General features: G+C 38.4%; 1 protein-coding gene across 1 annotated transcript; it reads right to left on the reverse strand.

The window, feature by feature from the left end:
- Positions 1 to 9,361: 9,361 nt before the first annotated feature.
- Positions 9,362 to 10,000, reverse strand: IFNE (interferon epsilon). The gene has a single exon (XM_036082656.1). The coding sequence runs from the start codon at positions 9,986 to 9,988 to the stop codon at positions 9,362 to 9,364; it is 627 nt and encodes a 208-aa protein (XP_035938549.1). The 5' UTR covers positions 9,989 to 10,000.
- Between the last annotated feature and the right edge of the window lie 692 nt (positions 10,001 to 10,692).

A 10,692-nucleotide genomic window follows, 5' to 3' on the forward strand; every position in this document is an offset into this window, starting at 1 on the left:
GCACATGTGTTTACAGCCACATCCATCCTAAGTGAGGCAATGCTTAGTATAGGAGAACAATGTCGAGAGAATGGGCTGGAGAATGGGGGGATGTAGTCAATGCCACTTGACTATTTAGAAGGTCAACAAATAACCTTGGTTGAAACATCTGTGAACACTGGGAGAATCTGGGTTAGCTGGTCCAGAAGCCATTCTGTGTCATTCATACATGTATGCCTGTGAATGTGTTTGCCTGAACTGGATGAAAGCTATTGAACTAAAGCAGCAAAGATTCTAGTGACTTCAAGGAAATAGTGTATAAAAAGCACTTAAAATACTAAGACTTGGTCAGCTTTATTTATGTTTGGATATGTTGTGTGGTCTCTTTTCTCTGCCTTTGAAAAACCTTACTCTCTTAAGGCTTGAAGATATGGTACTCTGTTCAGGAAATGGCATGGGGAAGCATCTGTAGAACTCCACTGTTGGTTGTGAATGCTTAAAATCGAGTTGAAATTTTGCAGTTTTGAAAATTTTTGAATGATGTAATGGGCAAAACAATGCAAATCTGAAATATGATGAGATCAAAATATTTCTGCTCTGATTATTTGATGATGTATATACATCAAGTTTTCCATGCTGTCTTTCATTTTTGGCTTGTCCTTTTAAGGGGAAAATTTCATAAAGATCCTGCCTTAAAGCTATTTTCCTGGAATGTAGTCAAACAGGGATTTTCAATTTTAACCACTAGAGGGCAGAATAACATCAGTCACTAGAATGGTTTGCTCCGTGTGTCAACATTGAGAAATAAAGTAACTCTAGGTATTCATATGCCTTAGTGCATCTGGTTAATTAACATAGCACCATGTTCTATTCATCCTTAATGAAGACAGATAAAGCTTTTTTTTTTTTTTTTTTTAACCAGCCCTAAGCCATTCCAATATGCTTCTTAGCAAAGGGACACCAGAGAACAAAGTCATTAAAATCAGGATGGAAAAAAAGTTCCCCAAATTCCCTTAAAAACCAATTATATTGGATGGTGTGATGTGTCAGATTAGATAGTAAATAACAACACAGAACTGGTATTAGGCTGACATCACCATTTTAAAGCCTGCCTTTCCTTTATTTTGCACTATGTACTTATTCTAGATTCCCATAAATACGTTTGCTGTTTAAATAAAATGACAGAACATTTTTGTACACATTGTTTCTAAGCTAGTTATCACAATCAATAATGTGATCAGTAACACGGATTTTTCTATACAACATGTGAAAATTAATAAAGAGAAACCTCACCAAAATGGAGCTGGGAGGTCGGACACAGGCAACTCTTCATGCCTTACCATCGCGACCACTCAGTCAATTGCAAATCCAACCGGAGGAGATGGACCTTGTAAGCCAATACTACTTTACTATTTCAGCAGGAGGAAGAAAACTTTCTTCCCCCCGGCAAAAGCCCAGCCAATGAGAGATAAGTCACAATTCAGCCAATGAGAAGCCACTATACTTTGAGCTCCCGGTTTTTTCCAATGGAATTTTGTTTATAACAGCTCCCCCCATTCCCCCCACCACTTTTCTCTATAAAACTACATTCCTTTTTTTGAAAGGTTCTGTTTATTTATTTGAGAGAGAGAGCATGAGAGAGAGAGAGAGAGAGAGAGAGAGCACAAGCGGGGGGGAGGGGTAGAGGGAGAAGCTGACTCCCCACTTAGCAGGGAACCCTACGGGGGACTTGATCCTAGGACCCTGGGATCGTGACCTGAGCCGAAGGCAGACGTTTAACCTATTGAGCCACGCAGGTACCCCTACATTCCTTCTTTTTATTCCAAACTTGCCTACTGTTTTGCTATACCTTGCTGTGCCTGATGGCAATTCTGTGCTATTCCTGAATAAATCTATCTATTCTGGTAAATAACTGGCAGTTTTATTTTTTTAAGGTTAACAAACTACTGGGAAAAATTCAAAACAATCTATTCATTAGTATTTAACATGAGCCTGGATGCAGGTGAATATTCTTTATGTAAATGAATTTAATGGCTGTACAGTAGTCTATAATATGGAATGCCCATTGTTTACTTATCTAATCTTTTATAAGAGCACATTAATTTGGCTGCAATTATCTTTTATAAAAATAATGCTGCAATAAATAAATTTAGGCACACATTTAGGCAGGTGTATGGACAGAGTATTTCTGTAATATAAATATCCAGAACTGCATTTGCTGGGTCCAGTGGTTTAAAAATTTTGGTAGATTTTACCAAAATGACCACCCATGTTTGGAAAATTTTACACTTCTCCTGTGTATAGGTGTGTGCTCTTAGCCCAACCATCTCCAAACCATCTTGTTTATCAGATTTTTCATTTATATGTATGATCCCTAGGAAGGCTATCTATGTATATTATCTACTTGTAGCTATATCTGCTTTTGTAAATTGCTTCTGTATTTCTTGCTGACATTGCTATTGCATTGTTAAACTTTTTTGAGTTTTTTATATTGAAAATATTAATATCAATATATTTTTTGAGATTTTTTTATATGTCTTTTTATTTTCCTGATAGTTCTTTACTGGACAGACTTTTAAAAAAAAATTTATGTATTGGGCGCCTGGGTGGCTCAGTTGTTAAGCGTCTCCCTTCGGCTCAGGTCATGATCCCAGGGTCCTGGGATTGAGTCCCACGTCAGGCTCTCTGCTCGGTGAGGAGCCTGCTTCTCCCTCCCCCTCTCTCTCTGTCTGCTGCTCCCCCTGCTTGTGCTCTCTCTCTCTGTCAAATAAATAAATAAAATCCTAAAAAAAAAAAAAAGCTGATCATTTTTAAAAAAATTAAAAAATTAAAAAAATTATGTATTGGGGCATGTTGGTGGTGTAGTCGGTTAAGCAACCGGCTCTTGGTTTCAGCTCAGGTCTGACCTCAGGGTCATGAGGACAGTTAGTGTTTTTTTGTTATGTTTTGTTTATTTTTAATATATTAGGCATTAGTTGCACACAACAATCTGAGAGAGATGCTTTAGGGAAGAAATCTTTCCTCTGGAACCGTGTGCTCTACCCCATGTATGTATAATGCCACATGTGGTTTTTGATGTTTAATGCCTCAGATCTGGACCCAAGTGTTCCAAGGAACTTTTTGCCCAGAACTTAGAGATGAGTCTGTTGGTGAAATCTCTAACATCCTTCCTGCATAGGACCCTAGTTTGTGTGTCTTCTGAGACAATTTCCCTGTAGAGGGCTACAGCTGAAACCCTGAAATGTCCGAACACCTCCCTTTGCCCTTCTAATTTCAACCCATAGTAGAAATCCACTTAGTCAGAGGTATTTTGAGGACTTTTTTGTTTCAGCTCCTGAACCCTATCCCACCCACAGAGAGTGCATCTTCTTTTTCTTCCCCCTCTAGTGGGCACAAATAGGTCCTTCAAGGTATTTCTCATGTAATCCCATAATTTGCTCTGGAAATATGCTTATTTCCTTCCCAGTTTCAGTGAGCCTCTTTCTCTTCCACTCAAACCTTCCTCCCAAGGAGTGACAATAGATTAGGAGCTGTTACTAAAATAAGTCCACTATACTGAATAATATACCAGCTAAGAATTCAATTTTTAATGCTCTCAAATTAACTCCATTTTGATCATAAATATTTTTATCCACATTGATAACTACCTTGTTCATCTGACAAGAACCCACATGAATTTCTGTTATTTGGAATAATTAAATTTTCTCCTAGGGAAATACCTTATTAATTATAAGGCTTATGTTGAAACTTGGAATAAATTTCACTACAACAATGTGCACTTAGCTCTCTTAGGTAGAAAAAGTCACATGATTTATGGGTCAAGGCTAACCTTGTTCTTTGTTCTCCTTGAACCTTGCTTCACCCTTCCCAAGAGGTACACATCTCCACCTCCAGTGACTGAAACTTGTCTGAACAGGTTTCTAAGAAGATGGATTCTTCTTGCATTGAAGGTAAAACCATGGGACCATTTTTGTGTTATGATCACTTCCCTGCATCGTTGTAATGTGACTCTGGCTACTAGTCTCCAGATACTACATGCTGGCTATCTTCCTTACCCATAATGTTTCAAGTATACAAGCCAAAGAAATAAGGAATTTTGTCATCAAATCTCTAGTAATCGTGGGTGGAAAAACTAATTTAGCAGCCACCCACTTTGGACAATAACAAGACAAGTGGTCTTTTGAACAGAACAATGAGAGAAGTGTTGCACTTTATACAACTGTAAAAGTGAGCCATTTACACTATTTACATGTATTGTTTTATATTTTTCTACTGCATTTTTTTTTAACTGAACCAAAAATAGGAAACATTCAAGTTTGGTGTCAATGGTTTCTGTATTAATTGGCAGTTGAAAACATGACTAACCATCACCATCAGACAGGGGCCAAAGGCCCATGAAGAGTGGGTTCAGGAAAGGATTTTCTCAGATAAGCAGAACAATTAGAAGAAGGGCTCCCACCAGCACTTCTGCTCTACATATCATGTCATTATCTTATTGTACACATACCATACAAGGATAAAAAACAATCTTTCGTTAGATAAAGAAAGATACTTTATTTTTTACTGCAAGACATAGCTTATCCAAATTGTCCATCCAGGAAAAGTAGAGAAACTGAAAAACAAAAATAAGAACTTAACCTCTTAGCAGACACATAAACAAGACTTCCTCATCTCTAGGTAGAGTGTCTTCTCACACATATAAATGACCATGACAATATGGTATTTACATATTTCTTTTCTTTCTTTTTTTTTTTTTTAACATTTTTTAAAGAGAGAGAGTGAGAGAGCACAAGCAGGGGGAGCAGCAGAGGGAGAGGGAGAAGCAGATTCCCCACTGAGCAGGGAGCCCAAGGACCCCAGGGTCATGACCTGAGCCAAAGGCAGATGCTTAACCGACTGAGCCACCCAGGTGCCCCTGTCTATCTCTTCTTTCTGTTAACACTGCATTTTAAATGTCCTTATTCATTCAATATTTAGATTGTCCCTTTATGTGTTCAAGAATATGCTAGGCAAAGAGTTAAGAAGTCCTTTCCCCACCCTGAAGTAGGTCACACTTTTGTTGAAAGAGAAGTAATCCCTCATAGTCCAGTGTGGTTTGTGACATGATAGGAGTTGTGCTCTGGAGAGGCAAACAGATTTAGACAAATCAGACTCTAAGGGTTTTCTGTGAAGTGACAAATTTTAAGGAGTCATAAATAGCAAGAATAAGATAGTAACACATATTAGGAAGCTAATATGTACTTGACCAAGGCAATATGTGAATTAGGGTTTTCTTTCTTTTAAAGATTTTATTTATTTATCAGAGAGAGAGAGAGCACAAGCAAGGGGAGCAGCAGAGGGAGAGGGAGAAGCAGACACCCCGCTGAGCAGGGAACCCAATGCGGGACTTGATCCCAGGACCCCGGGATTGTGACCTGAGCCAAAGGCAGATGCTGAACCAACTGAGCCACCCAGGCGTCCCTGAATTTGGGTTTGCTATGGCCCCAAATGGAAGGTCTGTGGGTTATGCTTTTGGAAGTCAGGTGCTGAGAAAGCAGACTCCAAGACAAAATTGCCATGCAAGGAGTTTATTAGGGAGGGCTATGGGCACAACACATGTAAGAAGAGAAGGCAGAGGTGGAACAGAGGAAAAGCTGAAATGCAGGCCAGTCACAACATGGCTTTAGTCAAAACCTGGGTGAGGGACGGGGCTATGAAGCTGCAATGACCCTTCAGAGATGGAGTGAGGGGTCTGAGCCTTTTTCCTCCCACATCCAGTCATTGGATACAGGGGAGAAAACTTGGGCTAAATGACTCATTTCAGCCAAAGGCAATTCCAAGAATGCCCCCCAAATCTCTGTATTTACCAAACATCTATACTTCTGGATTATTGAACCAGTCTGCCATCTTTTACCTTAGAAACCTCCATCTTTCAGAGGTTTGATTTCCTTTGTGTTCACATCATATTCCTCATCCAGTCAGATTATGGTTGTAGGTTTGATTTCATACAATCACAGGTATGAGGAACAGAAACCCTTTCAGACAAAAACTTGGTTTGGGTCATTTTCCTGAGAAGACAGTTCCTGTCACGGGGTGCACTTGGGGTATCATAATCTCTATATCCAGCTTCTTTAAGAAGGAGAAAGACCATCGAATCTGCTGCTGTGAAAAGGCAGTAAAAAGAAAAAGAAAAAACCCTCCTCATCAGCTATCTCCCACCTAGGATGGTATTGTGGGAAAATATGAGATCAGTAATCTGAAGGAGACCAGGCCTTTATCTGTTAAAAGTCTACCAACGCTATCAAGAAACAAGAGACATGGTTTGTAATGTGGAGTCTTAGGACCAACAGCATCAGCATCATCTAGAAATTGTTAGAAATGCAAACACTCAGGCCCCACTACAGACTTACTGGATCAAAAACATTGGGCGTGAAGCCATGCCATCTGTTTTAACAAGCTCTCCAGATGTTTCTGATACATACTGGAGGTGGGGTTTAATTTATTGTAGGTGATAAGTATCCTAAGCCAAATCTCTACAAGGAGCCATATTTATTGTTCTTTTTTTAAATTTCAAAAATAAAATCATTTAATTTTTTTCCTGATTCTAAAATGAATCCATATTCATGGGAGAAATGTTTAAAACTCAAAAAGTATAAGACAATGAAAATTCTATCACCCAGGTAGCACTACTGCGAACATTTTAGCGCATTTTTTCAGACATTTTTATTTATAGAAAATGTGATGATACTATACTTGTTTATTTTGTAACCTGCTTTTTCATTTAATAATCTATTTAGCTCAGTACATGTAGGTGTAACAAGGATAACTCAGATGACCCAGCCTGTGAGTACAAATGATCTTACCTTTACTCTGAGCCCACCTATGCCCTGCTAGCAGGGCATCTAGTCTCTTTATTTTTATTTATTTGTTTGTTTGTTTGTTTTTTCATCTAGTCTCTTTAAAGTATTTATCTTCCTCAATATCTCCAAGTGTAGAGCTCTGGTTTTAAAGTTTTAAGATGGCACATATATTTAAAAGCAAGCAACGTTTATTTTGTATTAGGCAGTGAAGACAGTTATAGAAGCAGGATGTCAACTTAATAAAGCTAAATGTTTGGGGAAACATTAGCATATACAGTATCGGTTTTAGCTTCTAAATATGAGTATGTATTATCTGCTATGAATTTCTACTTGGCACCTCCTCCATTCTGTTTCCCTCAATTCTGAGGAAAGAAATGTCCAGGGAGAGAAAATATTCTTTCTTTAATTTAAGGCTGCAGACAGTGTGTGAACTTGAATAAGGAAAGCCAGAGCAAATTATCATCATTCTTGTTATCATTATTATTTTGCAGAGATATTGCACAGTGTTGTTCGGGTTTGTGGGGTCTGGAACACAGTGCAGCCTTCTGAGTCAGGTGGATCTGGTTGAGAATCTTTGTTCTGGCATTGGCTGGCTCTATGGCTTGTTACGTTACTTTGAGCAAGTTACTTCCCCTTAAAGGTCTTGTCCAAGACTTGTCAAGGAAATGTACGAAATAATAATACACTTACACTAATTAAACAGGGATGAAATAGGTTTTGTTCTTCAGCAAGTTTTCACATTCAGGGATCCATTTCATCTCAAATTATGCAATGAATCTAAAGCAGAACATGACGTCAAGTAGTGGAACTAGACCCAGACTTCTGGGCCGTGGCTCTGCTTCTTACATTGGGCGAAAGTCACTGTGACTGTAGGAAAGCCACCAAGTCTCACTGAATGGCAGTTTCTCTGGCCCCACAGTTGTTCCATGAGGATTTCTGAGAGCTCCTGGTTGGAGGAGCTGGACTGCCTTCATCACCGGCAGCTCTGGCGAGTGGAAGCCCTCTCCCTTGGTTGGTGTGGGGGCCCTTCTGTCCGGCTCTCTTCCTCCCAGCCACTCCCTTCCCCGCCAAGGTAAGCCTGGTGCAGTTCTGTTTCTTCTAATCTTCATCTAACACTTCCTTTTGCCGGTAAGACTCCTTCATGCATATTTCCTTTTCTTTTTTTTAAGATTTTATTTATTTAAGAGAGAGAGAGAGAGCATGAGCAGGGGGAGGGGCAGAGGGAGATGCAGGCTCCCCACTGGGAGCCCCCAGCAGGGTTGATCCCAAGACCCCAAGATTACAACCTGAGCTGAAGGCAGATGCTTAAATGACTGAACCACCCAGGCGCCCCTCCTTCATGCATATTTCTAATAACTGGGCACTTGTTAGATGCATTTTAGTTTATTATTTTACTTTGTAATGTTCATGGGACTAAAAATTAAAATATAAAAATAAGCTGTAAAACGACCTCTGCCCTGTCCTCTTCCCTTAGTGTCTCCTCCCCAAAATACAGGTTATCATTGTAATTTACTTCTTATATATTCTTTATTTGTTCATACACAAGTTAGGGCAAATGTAAAATTTGTTTTACATTTTAATGTCAAATATAGCATTTTATATACACCGTTCTGCATCTTGCCTATTTTTTTTACTTTTTTTTTCAGTATAGGAAGAGCATCCTCATCATTTTCTCTAGCTGAGTAGTGTTCCTTTGTGTGAATATACTTTACTGTCTCTAATTAAAAGAGTTTGTGTGGTTTCCTGTTTTTGGATATTATAAATAATGATGCAATGAATAATATTGTACATAAGCCATTACACACATGTGCAAGTGTTTTTATAAGATAAATTTCAAACCCAAAATTTATGGATCAAAGACTATAATTTTAATAGGTATCCCCAATTTGCCTCTGTAGTGATCCTACCAATTTTCAGTGCTCTGGCAAATTATAAGAGCATCCCTCTCCCAAATCTCCAGAGAGTGTGGGCCTTCACCTATCTGTTATAAATGGCATGTTATTCACTTTTAATTTGCATTTTTTATTATTATGAGTGAGGTTGAATCTCTTCTCATGCATTTGTTTTCCCTCTGCAATCTGCTTGCTCACATCCTTTGGCCCTATTTCTATTGTGTCACCTGTAACAAATACTCAGTGTGTATTGATATTTTCAAATCTCGCAGTGCACATTATCCCTAGTATTTCTCATTGTGTCTACTAATTTCTGGCAAAGGAATCACTGGAATGGATGTTCTATGTTAAGAAAAGTATTATTACAGTGGAGACGTATTTCATTTTATTTACCTGGTCAACTTTGATGAAAATATACCCATTTGAAGAACCAATTATGAAACGTTAATGAATCTACTTTAACTCATAAAACTTAAGATGAATAGAAAATACAAAGTGACATTACAAGATACAGACAATTGTAGTCAATATGCATAATCTTAAAGGACAGATTAAAAAAATATATATATATACACTTAAAACCCAAACAATACTACCAACTTATGAAAAAAAGGAGTAATAGTGTCTGGAAAAGTCCTCCCACCCCTCCACCTACCCTATGCTTTTAAAGCCTGCAGTTGGCTCTTGCTCTACATTCTTCAAGGAATCCATTTCTTGTTTTCTTAGCTTTCTTATCAGTTGGAAGGCAAAGAACAGACACCGGTCGATTTCTACTCGAACAATGGTCCAGGCACAGTGGCTGTACTCCTGGTTTTCCAGGTAATCATGGATCCTCCAGAAGTACATTTTAACCTGCAACCTAGGGTTCTCACCACTCAGAATGCCACTTTTCTGCTCTGCTTCCAGGCCTCTAAGCCCTTCTAGGTATTCCAGCTGTTGATGAAGTTCAGTGAGGAAATTCTCCCTGTGCCTTTCCTCCCAACCATGCAGAGAAATATCTGCCCTGAAGAGGTTGAAGATCTGCAGAAGCATCTCATGAAGAATGACCAGTGCCTGTCCTCTCTGGTCCCAGTGACGATTCATAGACTGCTGGGGAAGTAGGAAGTTTGTCCTGTGTGGTAGACACTGCTGAATTGATGATTTTTGCAATTTATTCCAGAGTCTTAAACTCTCTCTGTTTACTCTTTGTTGGATGAGAGCCAGTTTCAATCCGATGGAGAAGAGAGTAGAAGAGGCCAGCAGCACCAACACAATTTCAAAGAAATGCTTGTTAATCATGGTGAAGGTCAAATATGCCACTTATCTTTGTACAGACTTAGTACAGCTCCAGCTTTAGTGAATGTTGGCTTTTCACGCATCTCAGATAGTTCTGGAAGGTGTTCTCTCTTGTAGGTTTGTTTTCTAATGCTGTCATTACTCTAAGATTACATGTTAGGTTTTCTGGTTCCCTTTTCATAGTGTTTATGGGACATTTCCTCCACTTCCCCCATTGTGTTGGCTGTTTGATGAAGTAATCAAAAGAACTTGTTTCATTGTATGTGTTCCTTCAGATAATTACAGACTAGTCATCCAATATGATTTTCTATTACCCTCATTATTACATACAAAGTTTCACTCAACACAATATGCTTTCTAAATATTTAGTCAAGCTTATTAAAGTTCTTTTACTGAGAGTATTTTTTAAAGGAGTACTCTTTTAATATCTATATTAAATATATATCTGAGTAATATTTATCAGAGGTTTAGCAGCCCCTATAGGGCACTCGGGGGAGAAAATTAAAATCTATACAGACTACTAAATTTAAAACCTCAAGTAGAACTGTACATTTAAAAATGCACAAATGTTTGAGCAAATTAACCTTAAAATACATATGAGCAATCTTAAATTGTTTCATATCTTATTCAAGCAGTTGAATATCTAAGTTTCTGGCCTATGAAAGGTAATGTGAAAGAGAAAAAAATTAGCAAAAGAAGGTTGTTAT

This window comes from Halichoerus grypus, chromosome 14 (genome assembly GCF_964656455.1).
Source record: "Halichoerus grypus chromosome 14, mHalGry1.hap1.1, whole genome shotgun sequence".
In the NCBI taxonomy this organism is placed as follows: Eukaryota; Metazoa; Chordata; class Mammalia; order Carnivora; family Phocidae; genus Halichoerus; species Halichoerus grypus.

Bases quoted from the DNA above. Each gene is read 5' to 3' on its own strand.
- IFNE (XM_036082656.1), bottom strand. From the start codon at position 9,988: ATGATTAACAAGCATTTCTTTGAAATTGTGTTGGTGCTGCTGGCCTCT.